The sequence below is a fragment of the Lagopus muta genome, chromosome 9, assembly GCF_023343835.1.
Source record: "Lagopus muta isolate bLagMut1 chromosome 9, bLagMut1 primary, whole genome shotgun sequence".
NCBI classification, from domain to species: domain Eukaryota; kingdom Metazoa; phylum Chordata; class Aves; order Galliformes; family Phasianidae; genus Lagopus; species Lagopus muta.
In genome coordinates, this window is record NC_064441.1 from 9,079,121 (window position 1) to 9,106,700 (window position 27,580).

At 49.4% G+C, this 27,580-nt stretch overlaps 2 protein-coding genes across 5 annotated transcripts; one reads left to right on the forward strand and one right to left on the reverse strand.

The window, feature by feature from the left end:
- The first annotated feature begins 91 nt into the window (after positions 1–91).
- On the forward strand, positions 92–2,318 carry SLC51A (solute carrier family 51 subunit alpha). The gene is made up of 9 exons (XM_048954642.1): positions 92–229; positions 376–470; positions 652–806; positions 893–966; positions 1,047–1,205; positions 1,286–1,397; positions 1,469–1,615; positions 1,766–1,871; positions 1,991–2,318. The coding sequence occupies exons 1-9, from the start codon at positions 195–197 to the stop codon at positions 2,119–2,121; spliced, it is 1,014 nt and encodes a 337-aa protein (XP_048810599.1). The 5' UTR covers positions 92–194; the 3' UTR covers positions 2,122–2,318.
- Positions 2,319–3,669: 1,351 nt separating this feature from the next.
- On the reverse strand, positions 3,670–25,779 carry PCYT1A (phosphate cytidylyltransferase 1A, choline). 4 transcript variants are annotated; one of them, XM_048954628.1, is made up of 10 exons: positions 25,638–25,779; positions 25,397–25,530; positions 15,602–15,744; positions 13,284–13,383; positions 11,098–11,214; positions 9,291–9,442; positions 8,464–8,542; positions 7,582–7,724; positions 6,733–6,921; positions 3,670–6,165 (listed from the first exon to the last, which is right to left on the reverse strand). In XM_048954628.1, the coding sequence occupies exons 1-10, from the start codon at positions 25,703–25,705 to the stop codon at positions 5,959–5,961; spliced, it is 1,332 nt and encodes a 443-aa protein (XP_048810585.1). In that variant the 5' UTR covers positions 25,706–25,779; the 3' UTR covers positions 3,670–5,958. The 4 variants fall into 4 exon arrangements, with proteins under 4 accessions (XP_048810585.1, XP_048810587.1, XP_048810586.1 ...); XM_048954630.1 differs by lacking the exons at positions 25,397–25,530; positions 25,638–25,779 and adding an exon at positions 21,899–21,970; XM_048954629.1 differs by lacking the exons at positions 25,397–25,530; positions 25,638–25,779 and adding an exon at positions 20,039–20,144.
- Between the last annotated feature and the right edge of the window lie 1,801 nt (positions 25,780–27,580).

The following is a 27,580-nucleotide window of genomic DNA, read 5'->3' on the forward strand; positions in this document are numbered from 1 at the left end:
GCCAAGGCACTTTGTGGGGCTGGGCCAGAACCAAGGCCTCACCAATGAGCGCCCAGAGCTGGTTAAACTTGAATGAGACACCAAAGCCTCCCTGCGGTCCCTGCCCTCGGGACTCTGACCCTGCGTGGGGACAGCACAAGTAAACCAACGCAGTGCCGAGCAGCCCCGCAGCTGCTGGGACAGAGCTGGACAGAATGGACCCCACCATAGAGCTGGCAGATGACCCCAGGTGGGTGCCTGGGATCCCCATGCTGCTGGGTTGCTTTGTACCCCTTTTTGCAGTGGGAGTTGGGTTACGTAGAGGAAGAGGTGATACGAGGGGCTGGGTGTCTCCATGTCCCTGCTTGCTCTCAGCAGCACTCCCCTTCACTGCAGGTTCCCTCGGCCGCTGGTGGAGATGCTGATGCGGAACTTCAGCGTGCCGGCCGCGTGCTTCTCCCTGCCACCCACCTCCTGGCAGCTGCTGCAGCGTAAGTAGGGGGAGTGGGCAGCCTGGCGGGACTCCCCTCTTGTCCCCTGTGGGAGCAGGAGGGGGATGAGGGACAGATGGAGGTGGCAGAAGGCCGCTGCTTGGGTCTCATTCCCCCCACCCCAGACAGGGGGGAACAGGACAGGACTCAACAGAACCAAGTTCTTGCCCCTCTCTGGCAGAGCTGGATATGATCCAACTCTGCATCACGGGCCTGGCCACCATCCTGACGCTGGTGTCAGTCATCATCTACGTGGAAGAAGCCCTCTATATCTACCGCAAGACCAGCTGCCCCATCAAGATGAAGACCCTTTGCTGGAGCAGCTCAGCCCCTACGGTGAGCTGAGCCTGGGGGCGGCACCGGGGGTCTGAACCCCCGTGGGGATGGGGGACAGCACTGTGCACAGCACATGTCTCCTCCAGGTCGTGACTGTGTTCAGCTGCTTCGGGCTGTGGATCCCACGCTCCATGATGGTGGTGGAAATGGCCACCACGATGTGAGTATGGCCTGAGCTGGGACAGTGGGGCCTGGCTGCTTCTGCACCTTCCTCCTCTTCCTCCTTTTCCTCCTTCCCAGGTACTTTGCCACCTGTTTCTATGTCATGATGATGGTTATGGTGGAGGGCTTTGGGGGGAAGGAGGCCGTGCTCAGCACCCTGAAGGACGTGCCCATGGTGGTGAGCACCGGGCCCTGCTGCTGCTGCTGCCCTTGCCTGCCCCGCATCACCATGAGCAGGTGAGGAAGGGATGGGGCAGGGCTGCTGGGATGAGACAAGTCCCAGGCAGGGAGATGCAATCAACTTCTCCCCACGCTAGGAAAAAGCTTCGGCTGCTTATACTGGGGACCTTCCAGTACGTCCTCCTGAAAACAGCTTCTATCTTCCTGGGACTGGTCCTGTACACTGATGGGAACTACAACCCTGCTGATGTGAGTGCCACGGTGGAGGACAGGGAGGGGCATGTGTGACAGGGCAGCCCTGCCAGCTGCTGTTCCCACAGATCTCGGCGGAGAGCGTGGCACTCTGGATCAACACCGTCGTCGGAGCCTCCACCCTCTTTGGGCTGTGGGCACTGGGTATCCTCTTCCGACAGGCACGACTGCATCTGAAGGAGCAGAACATGCAGGCCAAGTTCACCTGCTTCCAGGTAAGCCAGCAGCTTACGGAGCACCTGAAGCACGAGGAGAGCTCTTCTCTGCCAGAGAGAGGCAGTGTGACAACGGGAAGAGTCAGGCTTAGTTGCTGAGAGCAGTGGCTGCTTGTGGGTCCCTGTGACGGGCGGTGCTGTTGGTTTCAGGTTCTCCTCGTGCTGACAGCACTGCAGCCTGCCATCTTCAGCATCCTGGCCAACAACGGTAACATTGCCTGCTCGCCACCCCTCTCCTCCAAGGCCAGGTCACAGCGTGAGTTGGGAGCTCGGGGCGAGGGGTGCTGGCTCCTGGCTAAGCATCTCCAGCACACAGCAGGGAGCAGACATGGTTGGTGAAAATACCTTCAAATAATCTCTGTTTCCTGTTTTCAGAGATGAACATGCAGCTATTAATCCCGCAGACCTTCATCCTGGTGGTGGTGGCACGGATGTATTACCGCAAGCAGGATGACAAGCCGGGCTACCAGCCTGTCAGCATCACAGCCACCAGCAGCAGTGCCTAGGTGTGAGCAGAGGAGGGTGCAAGGGCAGAGCTGCCAGTGTGCTGCCAGCCCAGCACAACCCTTGAAGCCTGCTGGGAGCAAAGGCAGCAGAAGGGGAAAGGACATTTTGGGATCTGGAAGCAGCCCTCCAGCCTGGGGGGTTCCTGGTTGGCACTCAATAAAGATAACTTTGTACACGCGTTGTGGTGCTGGCTGGGATTGGATCTCCTCCTGTCCTTGATGGGCAGGACACAATTTCAGGTGGTGAGGTAGAAAATCCCCAAAGCCTCTTCTCCTTCAAACTGTGGCTAAAATGGAAGATGAGGAAAATACATCCGTGCTAGAACAGCAGAAGGGACGTGGCACACAGCGAGTAAAATGATTTTGCATTTATTTGGCTAATCATAGATGCAAAAAAAAAAAAAAAACAAAAAAAAACAAAAAAAAACAAAAACAACTCCAGCACAAGTAAGACACAGAGTTGTGCACATAGGGCCATACAGACAAACCAGTACAGTGGACAGAGTGGGAAGAGCCAGCCTGAGGCAGGTGGGGCTGGAAGGGAGAGCACGACCAACTGATGGTCAGAGATGGGCAGATCACGGGTGCTAAGAGCAGAGCTTGCTGCTGGGCACCACCAAAACTTCTCACCCCCCATCACACCGCCTCTGCTCAGCACAACGCACAGGGGAAAGGAGGAGTAGGAAAGGCAGAGCTCCCAGTTTGTACTTGCTCAGCTCATTCATTTCAGGGAAAAGCTCTGCCCCACCAGGGGCAGTGGGAAGTGACTCAAACTTTTTGTGGGCAGTTGAGCTCAAAGTGAAACTGCTCAGCCAGCAGATACTTCAGTGAGCAGGGCTAAGATTGTACAACTCGACACACTCCTAGCAACAGACCATTACCACCATCTACAGCCTCGTAGGCACCAACACAAGCGGCAGGGCCCAGAAAGCTCATGAGTTTTGGCACATGCAGCACACGGTCAAGGAGCAGAGAATGGGACTGGGTCACCTTGTTGACCAGCTCCTTACCTGCAACACGCAGGAAACCCAACTCTTACAGCTGGGAGCCCTTGTGAGCACTTGGAGGGCACAAGGGGAAGAAGCAAGGTCTGTTCTCACTACTGCCAGCCTATCTGCAGCTCCAGCACCCACCTCAGGTTATGAGAGCTGGATCCCAGTAATCCCAGTACAATCCCTCTCGGGCAGGACTGTCTGACAGAAGCTGATGCCTCTGGCTTTAGCAGCATTAAATTCCACATAGGACTGCATGTTCTTCAATGCATGCTAGTGAAGTTTTATTTTGCCAGTCTGCCTCTTAACTCATGCTCGGTTCTCTTCCAGGTGCTTCTTTTGAAGAGGGTGGGATGGCTGAAGGTTATATGCAGGACAGCCCCGAAGCAGCAGCACCACACATATGAGAGAGACAAGAAGTTCCTGGAGAACTCTGCTCATGTCTTTTGCACGAAGACCAAGCTCTGCCATATTTATAAGACAGAACCGGGGGTGGAGGCAGCAATTCAAGAGGAGACAAACAAAACTAAAAAAGACAATAAATAAAATACTAGTGTACAATTCAAGTGGCCGTTTTAATTTAAGTGCAAGGAGGAAGCAGGGATTATTGGTTATGAGAAACAGTTCTGTTATTCCAAGCTACGTGTAAAATCATGTCTGTCTTCTTACCAAGCACCCCAGGTTGTGCAGACACCAAGGAATATGCAGGGTCTTCACGAGACAAGCCACCATCTGAAACACCATTGTTATCCCAAAGTACAGAATACTGCTGCTTAACTCGTGTTTAGAACAGTAGTGAGGTTCTGACACAGCATGGCCTGGCTGGGGAAAGCAAGGTAACATCCAGAGTGAGGGAAGGGCAAACCAGGGGAGGTGGGAAAGGTGGGGATGAAAGAACACGGGTGATATAAATGAAGTGCTTTATCACTCATAAACCAGGGGAGTAAAAACTGGCTTGTACCAAGTGACTGTACTCGCTCTGTACAGCTCAAAATCTACAGCAGCCAGTCATGCTCCCAGAGCTGTGCACATCCCTGCTGGAGGACCGAGTGGCAGATCAGGAATCCCCCAAATACTCTCACACAGGCTCTAGCCTCAACAGAAGCATGGAGCAAAAACCATTTATTTCCTACAAGTTCCCATCCAGCCCTCAGGGCAGGGACAGATCAGCAAGGTAAAAGCTGATGAGCAGCAGCTCGCTCCTTCCCTGGAGCATCCCTGGCAGCACTGCTCAGCCCAGAGCTTGCAGCAGCATTTGGATTCATCTCCTTGCAACTGCTGCTCCCTAAACCCCATGTCCTGCTTGTAAGAGCCCTGCAGTATTGCTCCCAGCACTGCAGGAGCCCAGCAGCTTCACCCAGAGACTTTGGATGTCACAGGCAAACCTGAATGGATAAACAAGTGGGAGGCAGCAGCCCACTCCCTCCAGCACTGGCTACCAGGACAGAGTGCAGGAGGGGCTCAGCGCATGGGCACACAGCAGGCAGAGCTGGAGGCCATGCAGCTCAATGCTCACTACACAAACACAACAGCAGGCAAGAATAGGGCCACAATTTCAAATGAGCAGATTACATGTTTAAAATCTCAAAAAGCTGCAGTGCTCGGAGGCTCTGACCTGCCTCGAGAAGCAGACTAAATGGGCACAAATTTGTGCAAGGCAGGGAACTGTCACATAGGACTGTGGCCCTATGCTGGGGTGAAATGTGCCCTTCCAGCTGCACACACTCACACGGACAGCGAGTTGGCTGTACAAGGTCATGTTGTATCCTTATAGCAGCAACTTCATGGCACCAGGGTTAAGGACTGCTCCAGCCCCTAGAGCCAGCAACTGAAACACAAACACGCACAGAGCACAGTGTTGAAGTGCTGTTTGGACAGACAGTAAAACTCATGACACAGCAGAGACTGAGACAAGGAGCTTCCCAAAGGCATACATACATTCATTTCCTACCTGGGCTCTCTCACACCCTAGGAAATGCACAGACAGCAAGTGCCCTGAAGCAAAGATTCACTCTCTTCTCTCCAACAGCAACCGAAGGCTCAATGTTTAAATCAAAAGATTTAGCAGTCCTGTTAAGACTGGCTGGAAAGGCCTTTCCCCTGCAGCCCTCTGTGCAGCTTTGGAGCTGCAAATACTGCATGCTTACAGGGTGTGCAGCTGTGGAGCTGCGACTTCATCCAGGGTGTAGCTCATGCACTCTAAGCCAGCTGCCCCATCCCAGCACACCCTTGCTGTGACACGCTGGCAAGCTCAGCTAAGAGGTGTGAGAGCACTACAGAGTCTGCCAGATGGGTTCCTATCAGCACCGGTGCAGCAGAAAGGTCCCTACTTCCTAGCAGCCTCTATGCAAGGCTGCTTCCTGTGTGCTGTTGAGGTGCTGCTGGTTGAGGAACTGAGGGATCTTTCATTTGGCAGTGGCATGGATAATGCCTGCGGGTGGGAGATATAAGACTGAAGAGCTGGAGGAAAAAAGGGACAGATTGGTCTTACCACTCTCCATCTCACCTGGAGAATTTAAGAGAAAAGAAACCAAAAAGAAGAGCCGCGCTTCGGTGCTATCCTTCGTGTTTTAAAAGACTAGTTTCTTAAAATATAAAAACCATCTTTCCCCTGGAAAACACCAGAACGTAAACAATAAAAAGGGAATTTGGGGAGAAGAGAAAGGAGGTTTGAATGTGCTTCCAGGCAGCAGCCCTTGCTAAGAGCAGTGGGTGCCTTCGAGGCCCTACGCTCACCATCAGCCCTGTTCCTATGGCTCTCTTGTTCATTTAGAGTTCCCCCCCCCAGCGGGTCTGGACTTAGGATTCAGCGATCAGCAGTTTGCAGCAAATCCTGGCTGGCAGTTTAATCCTCTTCATCTTCACTGATGTCGTAGGTGACTGCAGATTCGTTCCTGGAGCGGTTGGCTGGCGAGGAAGGGGGAGTCTTGGTTGAAAAGGGCCAGCGGAAGGAGGGAGATGGGGAGCGGTCATGCGTGGGGCTGCTGCTGGGACTCTGCTTCGGGCTGATGGCCTGCAGCATCCGGCCCTTGCCCTCCTTCAGCATGTGTTTCTGGTGATGGAAGCAGAAAGGTGGCATGGCTCAGAGATGGAAATGGATAGTACTAACAGCTTGTGCAGCATATGGTGCTGCTGAGTCTCTTCAGTGCTTCATGCAATATAAGAACAGAAGGAACCCAATCTTAGATCTAGCCTATGGATACTGCATCCAGTTTCACCGTTTCCAAGCATCTCCAGAATGAAGTGTGTGTGACATTCAGCCAGCACCACAGCCTGGCAAAAACCCATCGCTTCAGACCCATCTCATCCCAGTGACAAAGTGACTGTCAATCTCTTGGATGCTCTCTAGCCTGCAGGATGCAAGCCAAGGTTCACAAACCAGCTTTTGGGAAATAGAGACTTTTCATATGGCTACTGGCTTTATTCAGCTGGCAGTGGTGAGGGATCTTGGGACACAATGCCGCCCAAGCCTGGGACAGCCTGTCTGGAGAGTGGCAACACAGCCAGCACTGCAACAAACCAGAGGCTTTGCTCTGCAGAGGGCGGGCTCCAGGGGCCCCATACTGACTGCCCAGCCCTCCCAAAGCTCCTTCCTCCTTTTCCCAGAGCAGCTCCTTACCAATGCGCCTTCTGGGCCAAACATTTCCAGGAAATTGCCAATGAACTCTCGAGACTTCTCTTCCCACTTCTGAATGAGATCAATACTCTTCTCCTCCACTTTCTGGACAAATTCTTTTGACTTCTCCTCTACATCCTTCACCCTTTTTTTCACCTTATCCACACGCTCCTGCAGGTGATATTTCTTCTCCTGTTGAGTAAGCAGTGGGTCAGAATACAGCTCACCAGATCTGAGTGGCGACCACCTCTGTTCTGCTATTACACCTAACTGTTGCTTAAGACTCAGCATCTCCATGAGTTTTGACACCTCTTCACTTCAGTGATGCTTCTTTCCTAGACTAGAAGGCAGATACGCAGTGGGGCTGTGAGATGCCTTGTGGCAGCCACTGGCACAGCTCACAAAGCACAACTAAACCCAGAGATAAGGACTAGTTAAGCACACTGCAAGGAAGAAGCAAATATTTATAAAATATACTGATCAGATTTGAGTGACCTGCTGGAGGTCTTCTTGTGTATCATGACACGCCAATACTTTTTACTGGGTGTTCTTAAACAGAGGCAGAATTACATGCCAAATTAAGGCCAAGCAGCCATTACCTCTCCTGTTTTATTTTGACTTAATTGTATTTAAAAAAGCACAGTGTCAGAGCGATAAGATAAATGTTTATTACTTTATTTCCAACATCAGAAAAGCCTCCTGTGGTGTATTTTACCTCTGTGCTATGAGCCACTCAGTACAGGAACAGAGCGTGCCCTTCCTCCCTGACGAAGCACTGTTACTCCTGCAGCTCCAGGTGGCACCCACAACTTTTCTGGACAAGAACTTATGGTGAAACACGCTTCTACTCACGTTTATGAAGCTGACGTTGAGCTCTTTAGCTGTGTAGCCCCGCTGCAGGTTCCGCCTGGCATAAACATCGTAGTCCCGCACGATCCGGGTGATGATATCTGATGTTGAGATCCCCTCAGTCCTCTGCGTTGGTGCAAACATGCCTGAAGGTGGAGAACACGACTCAGGACAACTGCAGCAAGACACACACCGCCACCTCTATTAGTAAACCACCTCCTCTGCCATGAGCACACTTGCTACCTGTCCTCACACCACCACGTCTTTGCCCTTGTACAATACCACACTCCTCTCTTAGACCATGAGGAAGATCTAAGATTCCAGCATGCAGAAAATATTTCTTACTGAAACACAAATACATCTTTTAATTAAAAAGCTCCAGTTCTTCACCTCAGCAGGTTTGAAAACTACGGAGTACAGTCAACTGCTTTTGGAAGTGTCTGGTGACAAGGACAGAATAGGGAGTACTGCAAATTCGTAGGTAGAACTGAAAGCTCTGATGGCTCAGTTTTGACAGCTTAATGTCAGCTGCACCCCCACTGAGTTCTACAGCAATCAGCTAGAGGGTGCACTCTGTGAACACTGTAAGGCTCTCCACTGGTGAGAATCTGTAAGCCAAGTCATTTTCTTCTTCCAAAAGGAGATTGTTAATCACAATAACAAGACTTCAGCTTCATAATAAGAATTAATCTGGGATATGGAGCAGTCTTGGCCTTGTGAACTAATACCCAAACCAACATTTTTCTTTCTGCCCTCAGAGCCTCCTAGATGGACCTTGTTCCCAGAGGCCACAATCACTTCCCCACTGTGACCCTGCCAGATAGGAGAAACTCAACAGATCTTCAACAGGAATCCCACTGCAAAAAAATCCCAACTCAGACTCACCTGCTTCTTTTATATGCTTATAAACATCATCACTGCCAGCAGAAGAATAGGGGATATCATCATGTGCAACAAAGTCGATCTGAAAATTAAAAAAGCAATATAAGAGTCAGCATTTTACTTTGAGCATGGAGACTCCTGCTTTCTGTTGAAGGAAGGTAACTTTTTGCTCAATACCTCCACTCAGGGGCGTGACAGAGAACAGCAAGACAGTTTTCTCTCAAAAACCCAAGGCAGAGTAGTCCCACGTTATCATTAGCAATTGCCTACCAAAACCCATTAGCACACAACAAAGAAGAAGGGCTGTGACTAAAGACACAGCTGCTTTAAGATCCATAAATAGCTTTTTAATTTCCACAAGGGAAACTGAGCATACTCCCCAGACTCCTCCTCACTTCCCAAAGCAGTTCAACAGATGTCAGAGATTCCTTTATCTTAACTGCTGATAGGACAATGCAGCTTTCCTGGTTTCCTGCTGCAGAGAATCTGATGTAGATCTAATGTGGTCCTGCTGAGAGCATGTGGACCAGACAACCTGCAGAAATCATTCCCACCCTACCTTATGCTCTCCCTATGGCCTGTTTCACCAGCATCAACTTCTCCTGGAAGTCTCTTCTGCCTCTCAGACTTCTTTACCGTGTCACTATCTGCCAGCTCAGCACATGCTTCCAGGCAAGATGCCCCACATAGCTCCCATAACCCGACTCATTCTATATTTAAGGATCTTCAGGACAAACGGGTTGCTCAGGCAGAGGTCACCTCCATGGATGAATTCTTGCCGTAAATAGCACCTGATGAAAATTCAAAGCAGGTTAGATGCCATATATTACCCTGTGCTCTGCCAGGAACTCAGGGGTGAGCGTCCACGGTGCGTTTCTCACCACTTCATCTACGTAGCGGCAGTGCTGCACGGCGTCATACCGCTCGTTTTCGTTCATCACCGTGAAGCCCTTGAAGTTATGGGTTAGCTCATCGCTGCAGACTGAAGAAAGAGGCACAGAGTGAGGCTGAGCTACTTACCCCAGGACTTCACAGCAAAAGGATCCCACGTACACCTCTGCTAAGTCAGGCAATGCCAGATGATGTTAGAGGGTGGCACTTCAAATCTAACTCTTCTAGCTGTGGAGCACTAGGAATAGGCAGAGGTGACAGAACACTAAACCCTTGGGCAACGTTGGGCAGGCTGGACAGAGAGAACTGGCCATTTCTTTGGGGGTTTCTGCACAAGCTGGGGACCTACACCCTAAACTCTCAAGGTCTAGAGGCTCCAACACTAAACCAACAAGACCAGCCAATACAGAAGACAACTCTCCTGTATGAAATGGCACAACCTGGCAGAAACCTCCTTATTAACCTATGGATGGCCCAGGTCTGGAAACTGGAGTCCATGGAAAAACAACAACAAAATCCCTATGCTTCTGATTTCATGAACAGCATACTACAAGCTGGCACTTGGGAAACGAATGAAAGAGAGTTCACAGAAAATTAAGTTCATTTAATTAAGTTCTGTGGAAAACTCAGTGAACAACTCTTCATCATCTGCACATAAGGCACTGAAAAGGAAACAGCTTTACATGATTATCAGACTCAGAAGTAAACAAGGCATTACCAGTCTCAGGCTATGGGATGTATTTATATTCCAGACAAACAGATGATAAAGAATGGGTGAGACTGCTCCCAGCTTGGAGCTAACACTCACTCAGGCTGTGGTCTCTTGTCTCTGTCAGTTCCTGGTGTGAGGGGAGCAGTTCATTGTCCTCCCCCTTTACCAGTCACCCGGAGGCAGAGAGCATGATTACAAGCCTTGCTGCACTAACATGTTAACAGTGTTCCCTGAAGTTATTTTCCTGTATGATGTACAACAAGTATCCAGCTTGTCCTTCTGCCTGCAAGATTTCTAAGCTCAGAGCATTTTGAAGTTTCATTAACCATAACGGCCTCCCCCCTCCTTTCCCTTTCCAGACGCCACTTGAGCACACATAAAACATTCAGAAGTACCACTGCAAAAAGCTCTCAGCAGCAAGTGAATCTGTGACAGGGAAACAAATCACATGAAGACGTTATGGATGGTCTATCATAAGATTAGAATTTCATTTTGCTTCAAGAACTTACTTGATGATAGTTGAGAAAACTAGTTACAAGTACTCCCAGCTCCTGCTGCCTTAACATCATTATGCAGTCTGACCAGAGGTCACACCCTGAGACAACGTGCACAGACTGATGTGTCTGTAGTAGCACACGTCAGAAAGGTGGGTGAAGGTACAGAGGCATTGCATGGACACATGGCAGCGATTGCAACAGCCGGAAGAAAGGGTTCCTTCTTTATTGTCCTGTTCTTAAAGGCTGATACACCTGGCTACATCTCCTCAGGTAGTCAAGAGTCCATCTCAAACTAGAGGAGCCAGATTAGAATAGGCTGATGAGGAACCTTTTCCTTTTGGTACAGGATTCCTTTCTGTAGGCATACCTGGCTGTCAACATAGCGCAGTAAGACTTCAACAACAGGGAGAGATTTAAGACAACTGGCTGCAATGACAGCCACTAAGGCCATAAAGACAAAAAACCCATTGTGCTGTCTGTACGCACAACAGCAGAGGTTAACAGTGTTCCTACAAAGTCAACAAGATCACTCCTTACCTCCCACAATGAGGTATGTGTTTGGGAAGAGGTTCTTTGCTTGCATCAAGGCCCGGGCATGTCCAGAGTGAAACAAGTCAAATATTCCATCAGCATAAACTCTGACAGGGCGATCCACTGTGCCAAAAAAACAGACAGAACAGACATTGATGAGGGTGCCTTCCTGCAGAAGCAGCTGCTGCTCATGCCTGTGTGACATTCTGAAACTCACAGACAGTTGCAGAAAACTGGCCAAAAAAAACCCAGCAGAGCTGAAGTTTATCCATGTTCAAAGACAGACTAAAAACCTACCACATACCCACTGAAACAAGATGGAGGGAGATCAAGGGAAAGCAAACCATGAACATCTGCCTCCTATGGAAATCTAAATGTAACACTAACTTCTTGCACAGCAAGGAGCTACCAAAGGGCCAAAATGTTTTCCAGGCACCTGATTTCCCTTGCCAGCCAGGACAGCATCTGAAGACATTTTCTACATCCTTCTCCCTACAGCCCCCTGCCACAGCTACAATGTCTTGGTAAGGGACCAGATTGTCCTGATTCCCCACCAGCATCATCAGCTCCCCCCCCATCCCACAGAGTGCACAGCTGTATCTGAAAACACACTTGGACTACCCAAAGGAAAGCAGATACAATCCTGCTGAGCTGCTGGCACTATCAACTTAATCCATAGGTTAATAAGGAAGAAAAAAAGACCACCAGGCCATCTCTCTCAGAATAAACTGCACCTCCTTTCTGAGGTCAGCACAAAGGTAAGTTGAGATAGAGCTGAGACCAGTAACAGCCACACAACAGGCAGGAGACTCCCAACTTCTGGTGCCTTGAGACCACATGGGACACCAGCTCTTGTTGCTGCTAACAGAAATGTACACATTCTTGCTATCTGACACTTGGAAATGGCCTGCTGCTCTCTGGCTCAAATCACACAGACTCAGACTGGTGTGAACAGAAGCACAACAAAGCCACAGCAAGGAAAGGGCAGAAGGAAGACTCAGCAGAAGAGCTGAAACCTCATGGGTCTAGGAAGGGCCCTGTCTGTGCCTAGTAACAGAGCATGGCATGCAGCAAGAGGAAGACTTGATGCAAATGGAGGGATAGCAGGCTCAAGCCAAGCAAAGGAGTCAGTTTGAGGACAGCCTCTTGTAGTCATTTGTCAGCAGATCTGCCTCTGTCTGAAGGTGCAGGGAGGTTCTGGAGGGTCAAGGATTTGGAGATCTAAAACTGCAAGAGCTTTCTGTATGTCAGAAGAGGGCTGACTCTGACATAGCTTTGTTAAAGTTTAATTATGTTCTGGAAATTGGCTGGGACATCGGCTCCTTTTCCTCTATATCTACAATAGCTGCAGCCTCTGAGAACAGGCAGAAACAGCAACAAGAAGCACACACTGTATTTTAGCCACAGCAGGCAGAATAGTCATCAAATCAGACACCTTCTTAGGTGTCAGAGGTTACAGAGGTAGGTTACAGAGACTTTCAGCTGGGAAACCAACATGGAGCGTGCAAAGCACTTGCATTTACAAAAACTGCAGGAAATCGGTGTCAGATCTCAGTCTGAGCTGGCTTTTCTTTCAGCATCAGGCTGATAATTAGAAGTGCAGCATTTTTATTATCTTAGGGTCTCTGTAATAGAGAAGCCAATTAAGAGAGCACTGTCTGCACACTCTGTTTGACAAGAGAGGGAAACCATCCCCCATGAAGAGACAGTCCTGTCTCTGCTTCCCCTTGGGACTTGCAAAGAGAACAGTTTCTCCCAGTTTGTTTTAGTGAATAAAACGACACAGCCCTGCTGTGGGACTGGCCTGCTTTGTTTAATGACATTGCAGACTAGAATGGTACATTCTGGACAAAGGCCTATGTTGGTTTTGTGTGTCCATTTCAGAAGAGATGACTTGTAAAGTGTCTAAGTAGCTTCAGGCTAAGTTGCACCAAAAAACATTCAGGTCTGACAGTAAGCTTTAGCTGTCAGAGGCACAAGGAACATCTAAAACATCAATATTTATTTCAAACAGTCTTGTTAGTGAACGCACAGCTCCTCACACAGAGGCTCCAATTCGGACTGACAGGCCCAATTACACACAGGAACAGTTATTTAATCAACAAGCATTGACAAAGCCTTTGGCTGCAATCACACCCCCCATCCCACGTTCAACATTTATACATTCCCCTTAAAGCCTGGTTCTTACTTACATGGGGTCCCTCTCATCGCTTCTTCATACGTCACTCTGACGTACGGCTTGCTGTAATCGATTTCCACTTCATCTGAAAATGGAGCTGGCTCCCTCAGTCCCTACACAGACACAGAAGGTCAGTGGTGAGAACGCAGAGGTGAATGCACAGCGTAGCAGCAGCAATGCCACTGCAGTGTCCTAGTCACCGAGTGACTCACTGTGTCTCCGCACGACTTGAGCACATGCACTGAAAGACTAATTAGTGCTAAATCTCCAAACAGCCCCGCAGGGTGATTAGCCTCAATTTGAGGGCAGGGGAAAAGGGAACTTCAACAAACCTCACTCTCACAGCGCTGCTCATCCAGACAAGCACTTTGCTGTGCTCGTGTGTTTGAGAGCTTGTGCTGTGATATACAAACGGTAACAGCTCCTCAATTTGAGTGTATGAATGAGCAGAAGAGCAATACAGAGAGCAGAACAAACCCCTAAGGAATCTGTGTACCATTGTTCATTTCTGAGCCATAAGTAACAAGAGAGTGACCTCGATCTGCAGCAGAATATATCTTAATGCTGCAGGAAAACCTCTCTAATCCACTAGCTTGACCTCAGCTGAAGTCTGAGTATTGTTTCTGGCTTCTGAATGGCAACAAAAGATCTGATTTTCCTATAATGGAACAAACAGCTCAACTTCCTCCTAGCAGGAAGGTGTGAGGCAGCAATGGGTTTTCTCCTTCCTGAGCCAGAAGACTGGGAAACAAGCTTGCAGGTCAGTACAATAATACTTCAAGTGGCAAAAAGCTAATCAGCAATTTCCTCTCTGGCTTCCTATCCATTGTGATCCTGCCACAGTGCCCAGCATCAATGCAACCAGAGAGACCACTGCTGTGATTGTTAATGTTTACAGTTGTTACAGTGCTCCAAGCGAAGCGTGTGGGAAAGCAACTGCTGACCATAACATTCAAGCAAACTGATGCTGCTGAAATCTCCATTAACATCAGCATTTACTGAGGTCCCCACGTTTCAAACACCACCTCCTCTGGTGGATCCTTACTGCTTGGTAAGGCCTGTGCCTCTCCTTTCCTCACTGCCACTGTATCTGGGGCTTGTGAATAAAACCAGACGCTGCACTTTGGTCATCAGTAGTGCAATATGAACCTAGGAATAAGATGAAAAAAACTACCAAAATTATCAGAGGATCCCAGAGAAACACTCTCAGAAGCTCCTGCCAACCTTGCCCTTCCTCCACAGCACCTACAAGGGTCAGGACACAACTTGATGTGCACAGTGCAGCAGTCTAGACATTACTTGTTTTGCATGATTCATATACAGACATTTTATTTCTAACACAGGACACCAAACTGAAGTGCAAACGATCCCATGGAATAAGCCATACACTTCTCTTTCCTCACCAAAAGATGTGGGGGTCTTTAAGAGAAACAGGATGCATTTTGATGAGAGTTATGCAATAGCTCAAGCCTCCATTCCCAACACTCGCAATCTGTCAGATGTTCCAGGACAGGACTGAAGTGCTCACTGAATAGCAAAACATTGTTATCAAAGAGAGGAGCTGTAAGACATCACTGTATTTCCCCAAGGACTACGACCCCAGAATGATGCGGCAGGATGGAAGCTGCTTCTCACTGAGATACAGAAAGAACAACCAGAGCACACGATACAAAGGAGAGCTCTGGAAGAGGAGCAGAGAAGAGCTGTACAAAGCTCATCATCACAATATCACAACTAGGACAACATTAAGTCAGCTCTTCATACTGACATTAGCTGGGACAGACCCCTATGGAAGAGTCTCCTGTTGCACTAGGAAAATAAAGAGTTTTCTTTCCAGTTTCAGATAGGCTGCCTCTACAGGTATCAAACTCTAAGCCCACCCACAGGTGCCCTACTTGACTGCTGGACTGCTACAGGTGCCCTACCTATGGACTGCTTTCTGCTGGACACGGGTGCTGCTTCTCTGGAGTATTTCTCCCTCGTGGATCTGTGAGAAAAGCCACCTACACCAAGTGAATGCTTCCACTTGTAGCACGTGGATACCTATCTGCGTGTCTGCTTGGGAACAGATTAAGTACAAACAAGCCGGACAGACTGCAAAAGCAGCTTAGCGACACTTGCTTCACATCTAATTTAAGTCCATGTTGTGTGTCATTAGTACGAGCAAAGGAAGATTCAAACTGGCTTTGCAAGGGTAGCTCCTGTCATTTGCTTCTTTCCTCCCCTTTGTTTTCTGAGTCCACAGAAACCCCATCACATTTGTCTTCCTGTTGTTCTGATTCCAGCACCCAACCTCCCCAGCACTTCCAGCTCCCATCTCTGCTTACTTACGAATGAGCGCCGGGACATTTTTGCAGGGATTCCATCCAGCTCTGTTGCCCCATTGGGGCCAGATCCATCTTTTCTTCTCTTTCGGGAATTCAGCCTGGAGGAGGTTGGCGGCTCCATCTTGCCAAGCACACGTCCAGTAGAAGCTGCAACAGAGGCAGATAAAGAAATATATATATTTTTCAGCTCTTCCAAAGCAAAAAATCAGTCAACAGCAGGCAGAGCGTACAGAAGGTCAGTGCAAAGACACAGCCACCTAACAAGGGGCTTAGCCAGTTCTATTTGGCACCAACTGCCAAGGCTTGACAAACAGTGCCTGGTGGGAATACTGAATCGCTTAATGCAACTCTGTTCCGCAGAGAGAAGCACACAGCAGTCAGCTGCCTCGAGAGAAACTCACACAAGAGTTGCAGTGCAAGTTATAAATCATTAGTACAGGCCAATTGTGCTATTTTAGCCTCTGAAAGGCAACCTAACGATTCAGGCATGTCCAAGGCACACTCAGTCCTCCCCCAGCTCTCATTTTGATGATACTGGATGCAAACATTAAGCGGAAGGACAAGGGAGAGGGGGAGGAGAAATGGGGTGCAACCTTTGGCTATACGTCAAAAATGACTTGCTGTCTGCTTTGTGTTCGTCTAAGACCGAGTTGCAGCTCCCCTCACCACCAACTCACCTCACCTTCTCTCCTCCTGCAGTGGTGACTCAGCTGGTGCAAAGCAGCTGCCTGTCACATTAAGGCACACTTACTCCTGGAACTCTGTGTACCAGGATGCAACCAGCAGCAGATACAACCAATGGACAGAAAGACAACCTCTTTGGGATGGAAAACGTAACAGCTATCTGCAAGTTAGCTATCCTGGCTTTTGCACTGGGTCATCGTACACTGCAGCCTTCCCAAAAGGGCCCTGGAGCATTAAGAACAGCTGAAGCAAAGTTATGGGTTTGTAAAAATGCATGACAGCAACCATTTCCTTTTCAGCTGCTGCAGGAGTTTAGACACAGCTGCTGCATTTGCAAAGTTTATTAGTAAAGTGCAGCAACTAAGTATTACCTCTTTTGCTCGCTCCAAGGGTGCAGCTCCCACTGCAGCAAACAGCACTTTGGACCTGCTTTCCCTGAGAGCAGCATCAACCCTCCACCCAGGAATGATGCTTATGTGCATGCCTTTGCACCCTAATCACTAGGGCTGTGTGGAATTCAAAGCTTCTCCCCACCCACCTGGAACATGCTAGGTGGGGCAATGAGAGGTAAGAGAACAGGCAGAGACGCTCTGAGCACCCTCTGTGCTGGTGCTTGGGTCTCTCCAAGTGCTCCTGCTTGGGATGAGCTGAGGCTGTCCTCAGTGCTGGCCACTGGGTGAAACTCTGCCCTCCAGCAGCAAGCAAGCCAGGCCTGGTGAAAGAGAGCTGTTAAGAAGCAGATTGAGTGACTGAACTTACCCAAGAGCAGATGACTCTGAGTTAAGGAATGTCCCAAAGGAATTAAATGCTATTTAATAGCATGCAAGAACACAGCTTTTCCCACCGAGCATCACCAAGATGATGCCTTGTGAACAGCATTAGGGTCAAATGCAGCTGAACTGGTTTGGGGCTACGTGCCCCAAACTGCTATTAGACCTAACGTAATGCACTAAATTAGGAAAAGAGAATCTTTAGGTGAGAGAGGAGCCAAAAAATACTGGGGAGAAGACAAAAGTGCCTGTGGAGAGCAGCTGGAAAAGCTTTATCATCTTCCAAAGGGAACAGAGGAAGGGCGTGTGGCCATTTCACAGCTGCATGAACCATCCAGTGCTCACTCATAACGTCTGCCAGTTGAGTTTACAGCATTTCCCCTATTCTAGTAATTAACCTCATTTCCTAACAACAGGTAAATACATGGGAGTGAGCAAATGCAAACTCAGGCTTAAACAGTTTGCAGCCCTAAGCTCTAAGTCTTCAAACAGTTAAGCAAACATTTAACTGGGGTGAGATACTGTGCCATAAATGCAGTAGCTTCCACTGTACCTCTATGAAAACACAGGGTATGGAGTAAGTATTCCTTCAGTTTTGCAAGTTGCCATCTTGCAAGCACACTATGCATCAGATATTTACTTTATCATCACAGTCCTACCAGAAATTGTCTAGTTCACATAAACATTCGTATGGCTTATGTTGGAAGGGAGCTTAAAGCCCATTCATCCCCATCCCCAGCCTTGGGCTGGCTGCCCCCCCACCAGCTCAGACCCCATCCAACCTGGCCTTGGACACCTGCAGAGCTGGGGCACCCACAGCTCTCTGGGCAATAATGCCAGCACCTCACCACTCTCTCCCCTCTAATTCCATTTGCTTTCCCACTTCTCATGGTGCACACAGTAAAAAATCTTACATGTGACTACCTGACACACCACGACTGAAGCCTTGCGGATGGTGCACAAGTGCTCTCCGTGCCAGTGCTACACCAAGACTTTGTGATGGAGCCTCTGCAGTGTCTGGAGCTTGGCTGGGCACCTCCTGAGTGACGCAGTTCTGTTAATTACTTAAACTACTGCAGAAATTAAACAGTAATTTTACCACTCTTCAGAGCTTTAAAACCTCTACCCTGTGGCTAGCGCATTTCCAGGAGCTCCTCCCAGCATCAAAGGCACCTTCATTAAAAGCTGGGAACAAACTGTTTTGAAAAATAAATTACACCTTAACGTGATAAAGCTGCTTATCTTAGAACTTTTTTTCTTTTGATCCAAATGACTAAAATAGCCCCTAAACAATGACTTTCTAACAATGCGATCCAGCATCTGTAGCTGGGCTGAACACATGAGCACACATCTTTGCTTCCCCAGATATGTACAACACAGACTGTTCTAAAATTAATTACATTTGCAGCAGATGGGGAAGGGAAAAAGATAGCTCCAAAGGTTCCTTCTGAAAAACTGCAAGATAAAAGAACTGGCATAGCCTAAAGAAAAAGACCTGTTGTAAAACATCAGCATTGTTCTATAGGCCTGAGAAATCACCATCCTATAAGCCTGAGCTGTGCTCAATGGGAGAAACTGCTATCCAAGAGCAAAGTTAAGTAGCTCCCTGTTAGGGCAGATCCATAGGGCAAATCACCACCTCTCTACCACTTCACAACACAACCGGGGAAGCTGGACAAAGCAAAATAAAACCTATACAAAATGAGAGGTGACTGCAACAGCTCAGCAACAGGTCTAAGCTGGCACAAGGCTGACGCTGGGACCGTGAGCCTCTCCGTGCTGCCATGTCCCCGCTGCACTGCCTGCCTTGGCGCTCCCCTATCGTCCCTCTGAACTCAGAGTCAGATGCAGCTGTCATGTGCTGCTCTGCCTACAAGATCACTCCGCTCTGCAGAAGCGAGCTATTTCTCTTCTGCTGACTCATCCGCAGACAAATACTACCAAACTTTGTACTCTGCCAGCTGTCTGCTGGGAAGAATTGCCCTGACACGTTGAAGGCACTAAGCGAGAGCCTCAGGGAAAAGGAAGAAGCCCTGTCACTTCAGATAACTCCTGCCCGGCTGCAAAGTGCCTGAACTACCCTACAAGGAGAACAGACTCTCAAAACACAAGAACCTCTAGCTTACGATCTATCTCACTGCCATGCATCTCTGCAGAAATCTGCTGTAAGCAGAAAAGAAGAGGTTAACACCACCAGACTCATTGTGGACACCCCCAGAAACTGATGAAAGCCTGTTTACAAGATGAGGGTTAACCCATCCATAATTACTGGGAGAGATCAGGATCTCTCCCCAGCCTGTGTTTAACAGCCTTGCACAATCTCTATGCCAGCCCTGCCCAACTCCCCACACCGAGGGCACAAAACCAGGGACACGTGTCATTGTCCCCAGCTCGGCTGCTCTGCCGGCAGGTGGAACCCCTCCAGTCTATATAAAGCTTAGGGGGTCCAGCACTTAAAACACGGGCAGCTCCTCTGGTTAAGCCAACACAGCTATCTTGCAATACATTGACAGCCATCCCAGCTCGACCACACACCGATACAACAGCACCCAGACTTGGAGTTCTGCTATGCGGGCTGTCACACCTCGTTCCCAGGCAGGGCCCAGCCCCGCAGTCAGGGGAAGATGCCGCCAGGATCTCCGTACGAGCTCACAGCCCTGTAGGTACGCCGTCACCCCAGGGCCGGGCGGCTGGCACAGAACACGGCTGCTGGGGGTGGTGCAGAGCAGCCGGGAGCACGAGGCCGTTCCGCCCCACTTCGCTTCCGACCCCGGCTTTGGCAGCACAGCCCGCCGGTGCGCTGCACATCACCCAAAGCGGATCCTCAGCTACGAGCTGAGCCACACGGCTCTTCTACAGCGTTTCAGAACGATCGCAGCCGGTTCCGTCCCAGCCCCCGCCCAACGGACATCCCCGACCCCGAGCCCTGCCCGCACCGCCCAGGCGCGTCCCCTCCCCGCCGCCCCCCTCAGCCCGGCCGCACGCACCTGGCCCGGCCCGCAGCCGCCGCCGCTCCCGCCGCCGCCCCGCCCCGCTCCCGCCAACGCCAACGGGGCGCCGGGCGGAGCCGCGCAAGGGACGGAGCGCAGGAAGGGACCGGGGCGGCCCGGGAAACCGCGCCCGCGATCTCCGTTCCGGCCTGCAACGTCCGCTCCGCGCTGAGGGCAGGGATTGCTGTGGGGTTTGCACCCCGCCGGGCGGAACGCGGCCCGAGCTGCTGCCGCAGACCTTCTGAGTGCTGCGAATGAACGGAGGAAGGAGCTGTGCAACGCCAGACGTGCGGAGCTACCCGGACAGCGGAGGAAACGCACGTGGCCGGGCCCTGGGCACGGCTCTTCGGCCAGACATTGCTGCATTGCTCAACCCTTCTTCAAGGAGGGGTCACTGGAGCTGAATCGGCACACATCTGTGTAACACCTTTGTCAAGCAGCTGTTAAAAACTTCCAAACACAACAACCGCCAGGGTTTGTAACTTGACAAGTCGAGAGGCACAGGGTATATCTGATCTGCTGGTAGATTTTTCTAGTAGATTGTCTCACTGCACGCTCCCAGCTTTGCATGCTCACACGGAGTAGTGGTGACAACAACTGCTGACCACCTCCTGTTCCTTCATCAGTGTAATCAAATGGAGCTGCTTTCAAACAAACCTATTGGAGAAACAGAGCCAGGATTGCAGACAGAAGAGCGATCCTGGAACATGCATCATAATTTCTGATTTGATTGCTATGAGCTGCACTGACAGCATGATCTCCAGCAATAGCTGAGGGTGGAATTAGGGACTCATCTCACCCAACTTCAGCCCTGAAAAAGCCCAACATATAGCTGAAATTCTTCAGCTCTGCTTTTCCTCAGTCAGCCCAGACAGAGAACTGGCACTGTGCAACTCATCCTGCCTTCTGAAGAGCATTTAAGATGCCTTCTGACAGCACCCACTCTCCCAGGAACCAGCCTGGTCCTCTGACTTCTGGGGACTCTTTCTGATTTCCAGCAGCCTTCCTTCCTGCTCCTGTCAAAGCTGGAATCCAAACAAGTTTAGTCTCCAAACATGCACTTCCTGAAACAGTTCCAGAAAGGCAAAGGTTGAAAAAACATTGCAGTATAGGGGCAACCAGCAATGAGTATCCTGTGTGACACAGCTGCCTGATTGCACTGAGCCAATCAGGAGTTACAGCTGGAAGAGTTCTGACACTTTGAGGTGTGCAGGCTGCTGGCCTGACCCAGTGTCCTAAATACCTTGTCTCCCTATCAATTAATATCATTTCACATGACACGTAGCTGGAATCATCAACCCAATTCTTAAAGAAATCCCAAGACCAAATCCACATAGGCAGAATAAGAGGTCAGCTTTATGGATTAATTTACAGAGAATCCTCAGAAAATGTTTATCTGAGCAGCACAGACAAACAATCAAGGCTAGCACATTTTGTAGAGCAGAGAGGACAAGCAGTGGAAAAGGCCAAGGTAAACACATGGGAGAGAAAAAGTAAATATACAGATTTATTATGTTACATTTCTTGGAAATACTTCATTCTCAGAAAACTAACAAAGTAAAAGCAGTGGAATCCTCTTAAAACAGAAGTTGTGTCTGCCTTAAAAACAACAGCTCCTGGCAATACTCTTTTTAGGACAAAACCAGCACGCTATATAAAAAACAAACAGCAGTTTACATAAAGGACATAATGACAGACTCAAAGCTATACTGACATCAACGAGGGAGGAGGGATGCTGTAGTTCAACACGTGTAGGATGTGCTTTGTAGAGCTGCATTGCTCTACGAGTATTAAGGGAAGCACACTGTGTTTGTGTATGTTATGGTAACAAAAATGCCCTCAAGTATTCTCCCCCACCTCTGTCCTTTTGTGCAGTTATCTTCAATAGTAGAAGCAGCCAAATGCAGCTACCACACAAAAGAGGCTGTCCTGAAGAAAACAGAGAAAGGCTCCATATTAGCAAAGGCAAAATCTTTGTTAGCCCAACCGTAAAGGCTGACCTGAGGGAACACTTAGACCAGAGCACTAAAAATACTCATAACCTAGCACTTTTTTTTTTTCTTTTTAAGTACTTAAAAAGTTATTATTCAGCTCAGTTGTGATGTGTCTGAAAACCAGAAGCACCTCACTTGGTTACAATCACCAAAAGAGAAAGTCCTCACTAAAGAGCCATCCATGCTCCTCCCTGTATTCTGTAGCTTATAATGAGGACATGCTCCCTGAAATCCTCACAGCCCCATGTCTTTGAGTGCTGTCTAGAATCTTACAGCAGAGTTGGAAGCATTCCATAGCAGATTTAACATGGGAAGCACTCAGTAGCAGGACAGTACAGGAAGTTTTAAGGTAAAGTCTTGACTTCTCCTCAGTCCTGCTCTGCAGCCTTACTTCTGGAGAGCAGTTCAGCAAAGCAAATCAGAAAATATCTCACGCGCTTTTTCTACTCCACTTGTCAGATGGTGTAACTTAAGTGGCTTTTGTAGACCACTGTATGATCAAGTTTTATCATTTTGGATATTACACCTGCTTCACAGATTTCACATTTTGTTTCAATAGTTTTGATTCCTTCCAAAAATAAATAAATAAATAAATAAATAAATAAATAAATAAATCAACCAAACAAAAAAAAACACGGTGGCTGCTTTTATCTGTGCTACATGAAACAACAGCTTTATACTTCCCACTATAAAGGTCAATGCTTACGTTCATGAAAACATCATGAGCATAGCTGTCAGTGTCAGCATCCCAGAAACATCGTGCAGCCATGCTAGACAAAGGAGAAAAAGGAAAGCCATTAACTACAGTGTCAGGTGTAAGGATCTAAGTGATCACAGGCACTTTAATTGAAAAGCCAAATTGAGCTTCCTTTAAAGATAAGGGAAACTGGAAGCATTCTGCTGAATCCTGAGCCTAGATTGCCATTGCTGGGTTCCTGTTATATGCTGTAACTGCCTCAGTATGTTGCTTATGCTGCAGCCTCAAACTCATCACCTATCAATCCTGCTCCACTGTGCAACAGCACTTGCAGCTTCATTGCTTTGGTGCTTAAGAACCTTTTGACTTCAGGTCAACATAACAGTGGCTAAATTAGCTTGCTTGTTCTTTTCCTTCACCTCTGGCATTGCATGCAACCAATTTATTTATAGGGAGCTATCACATTTCTTGGCAGCCTTCACATTACTAAAATAGGAGCTAAGCACTTCTAGCCCTTTCACATCTATGCTCTCTGGTCCCTGAAAATCCTAGTGTTTTTTTTTGTTTTTAATAACTCCTGTCTTACCTTGAAGGCAAATGACCAGATTGTCATGGGATATTCCAGACCAGACCTCACTGCTGCCTCCTCTCATGTCACTGATCCTGTCTCTTCCTTCCTTCAAACACCCAGCTCCCTACCTGCTCCAGCCAGTCTCAGCCAATGGGATTGCTGTTTGCTTCATTTATTTTCTGCTGGAAAACTAGGCACAAGAATAAAGAGAAACCCTGCACATAAGGCACCGAAACAATGTGTGCTGTTTCCTTTTGTCTTCTTACCCAGCGGCAACAGAAAGCTACACCCCACAACAGCAGGAATGAGGAGTTTGTTCATCAGGTTGCAGGCACCTGGAGTGAGATCTAGGCTAGATTCCTATGACAGCATTACACTGGGGACTACTGAAATTTAAACTTCTGAAAAATACTTGTTTGGCTTTAGACACAAGTGAATTACCATGGATCTTGTGCATCAGCAGGGCCCTAAGAATAGTCTGGATGTATGCTTCAGTTTATTGTGAATACAGTGAGAAATGCCTTTATGCAACACATCTCACAAATGCTCTTCGACATCTGACTTGTAGTAATTTAATCAGCCACAGCCCAAGCCATCACTTGCTGCTTAGGAGAAAATACTTTGCCTATTAGCACCTGCAGAAACTTTGCATCTAGAAAAATTGGAAGCAGCCCCCAAAGGAGAAGGGAAAAACAAAACCCACAGAACAAAAACAACTGAAAATTACAGAAATACAATTAGAAAATCCCAAACTTACTTCACTCCTTCTCCTCTCTGCTCTCCAATCACAACCTGCACCACCATTTTGTACCTCTCAAATCCCTCCTCTGAAAAAAAAAAAAAAAAAAAAAAAAAGAGAGCAACTTCAAAGGCCATACTTATTTAAAATGAACTCTAAATAGGACAGAGAGAGAAAGATTTTTAATTACAAAGCTCTGTCCTGTACAACTTAAAAAGAAACACGTGCAATTGATAGAATGGACAGATTGCCTCATAGCTTCACCTTCCTCAGTACAGAGTACCACAGTCTTATTGTCCTTGGAGGGCGAGTGGAGCATTTGGTGTCTGTCCAAGTACACATCCATGGCATTTTAGTTCTGCAGCTTTCAAGAGCTGAACACCTGGAGAGAATGTAAGCAAGGCCATGGGTGGGCAAAATCCATTTTAAGAAAACTGGCTTATTTTAAAGCTGTTCCGACGCCAAGTTATTTTAGAGATTTTCTATCACATAGGGGCTTCCTTTACTTCCAAGTTGGGACAAAAGGCCATCTAAAAGCACAGGCAGATCTATGCTGTGTCTCTGCAAAAATATGCAAAGAAATCCTTTCACAACAGTAAAGAAATACCTTTGAGGGCCAGATCAAGTGAGGCCACAATGATGTTCCAGAATTCAAACCAGAAAAACACATTTTAAATAAAATATTTATCTTAATGCCTTTGTCTTCAATACAGAAGTATCCTGGGAAGACTCTGGCACACTATTTCTGCAGAATGATTGAATATTGCATGCTGAGCCTGTTAACATCCACCACGTCAATGCTTATCAGAGATGTCAGCTGATACACCGGCCACACGGGGCCAGTCCTGCTTCAGGCTACCACTGGCGTGCTTCCAGATTGCTCAAGACCAGCCCTGTGCATATCAGCTTGACATCAACACATGCTGGGACCACGGCTGCTGCTGTTAAAGCAGACACACAACACTGGGAGAAGCACAAACCCACAGCTTCTGCTGAGACCGTTATGGAGAATCAGTCCAGCAGATGGAGCACCAGCCTCATCCCCAGGACAGAGAGGGATTAAAAAAAAAAAGTGCCGTGCCACCTCAAGCGCTCAGTGCTGGAACGCTTACAAGAAACACCTGCTGGATCCTGAAGTTGGTTCTCAGGCTCAGAAACACTGAAAAGGATCCTGCAAACCACCTCCTCCTCCTCTTAGTGCTGCAAGGCCACGCTCACACCCTGCCTGGGCTGACTGAGCTCCCAAACATCTCCCCCTTCAGCACTACTGCTGGGCCCTGCCCTCACCTCCCCGCTCTTCCAAAGGGAACAGCACAGGCAGAAAAGAACCGGCTTTCCCAGCAGACCTCCTCACCTTTCAGCCTATCTTTGATTATCTCCGATAAAGACTTTGTGAGCTGTGGGATTTCCTCAGGGTCGTACTGCACGTCGGCCAGCTTCTCCTTCAGCACGGCACGGATGCATTCCTTCACCGCGGACGCCTTAAATCTGCCAAGGAGACCAACGACAAGAGGCGCAGGAAGGTTACCCTCAGCACACGCACAGAGCTGTCCCGGACCCCCGCCCAACCCCCAGGGCCCTCCTGCCCGCCTCACCGCCGCTGCAGGCCGGGCCGCAGGCAGTACGCGCTCCCATTGCCGCTCTCCGAGCCCAGCTCGCCCATGACGCGGCCCCGCCACCGGTTACCCGGCAACCGCCGCTACTTCCGCCTCGGCACGGCGCGCCGCGTGACGCAGCCTGTGACGTCACCACGCCCCGCCCCGTTTTCGCTCGGCGCGCCGCACGTGGTCGCGGTTGCAGCGAGCGGGGGGCGCCGCTCCGCTGATGGCGCGAGATGGCGGCGCTCTGCCCGTTGCAGCCCCGCCCGCTCGCACGCAGGGAGCGCATCCGCGTCCTGACCCACACGTAGGCTTTAGGGACCCACGCCCCGTCGAGCTGTTGTTTTTACAGATCGATGTTCCTATCGCTGCCCCGGTGCTGCCTAGGCCAGGCTGCGTCCCAGGGCAGAACGGTGCGCACAGCTTACGGCAGCACCTTCTGAGAAGCTGACATCCTGCTTCCTCTGCCCTTCATCTCAGTGCATTAATCTCTCCGATCAAGTTTCCTTTGTCTTGCGGCGGATGACACCGCTCACAAAGCACCTGGGCTGGAATGGAAACTGCGCGCCAGCGCGGCGGGGTGGGGCTCGGGGAGGAAGCCACCCCCGTTCCCCAAAATGAGCGTCCCCCCCAGCCGGGGACACGTTCCTTCTCCCTAAAACTCCTGCCTCAGGCGCTGTGGGTTGGCTCCAGCAGCATCCCTCGCTGCGATGATCCATTTGAGCCCCCCCATTCTTGGCACGCACCCTCAGCATCGCTACCCTCTGCCCTGCAGGCTCCGGGCCCCTCGGTGCCCCTCTCCTCTCAGCCCGCGTGGGTTGGAGCTGTGCGCTTCGCTGCGGGGCCACGCGCAGCGCATGCAAATCTCCCGCGCGGGCCCGTCCTAATTTCCGAGAAGTATCTGCGAGGCAGCGAACGCCAGCTCTGTTTATTTGCAAACAAAGTTAACCATTTCCTGCCCCTGCCCGGCTGCTGCTGCCTGCTTCAGACCCACATTAAAAAAACGTGTGGGGGCATCGCGGCAAGCCTGCAGATTTCTCTTCGTGTATCTATTCATGGTTGTTTGCGTTCCCCATTCATTTGGGAAGTTTTGTTTTTCCCCTCACTTTGCGGCGTTCAGGTCAGGACTGCATCCCAGCTGGCTGCTCGTTGCTTTCTTCTTCCCCTTGCACAATTTCAGTGCTCCTGAATCCTCTCCAGGTGGTCCCAAGCTGTGTTGGGAGCAACCCAAGGCCTGGGCTGCTTGGGGTGCTGTTTGTATTGGCACAGGGAAGGAGGTAAGAGAAGGGGGACTTCCCCATCCTCCATCCTGGTTTAGAGATGGACAATTTACTTTTTAAAGGATCAAAGGATCTTTTTTTGGCCTGGATGCTGCTTTTCATTCTCTGGCATCTGGCTGCCCATATCTGTCTGCCCTGCCTTTGTCCCATCCTTGCTTCATCCTACAGTTTCCCACCAGGTGATACCAAATGTTACAGCATTGCTCTGGGGCACAGTTCTCACTGCCCATTCCTTTCAATGATCCTCTCTGCCTTGTTCCAGGTGGCTTTACTCCCCACATTTATCCCTCTTTGTTTCACTCAGCAGCAACCCCTTAACACTTCACTTTGAGCGTGTGTTGGAAAGTGTGAGCAACCACACGATGATTTTGATAAGAGCACAGGGGCATGAGGCAGTTTTTCCTGCTAATCCTTCCCTCAGCAAGCTGCAGCCTCAACTGTCACATCTTCCACCACCTGCACCCGGACTGCAAAGACTTCAAGAAGCTTTTGGGGTCTCCGAAGGGTCCAGTGATGTGGCTGACTGGAGCTACCAGCCCGAGGATCAGCCCTGTACCCCCTCCCTGGCCACCCCCCACCCACTGCCAGGGCTGAAAGTGAGGTGTGGGTGAGCCCCGACTTCACTACTCACTCCTGAAAGCCTGGAAAATGATTAAAGCA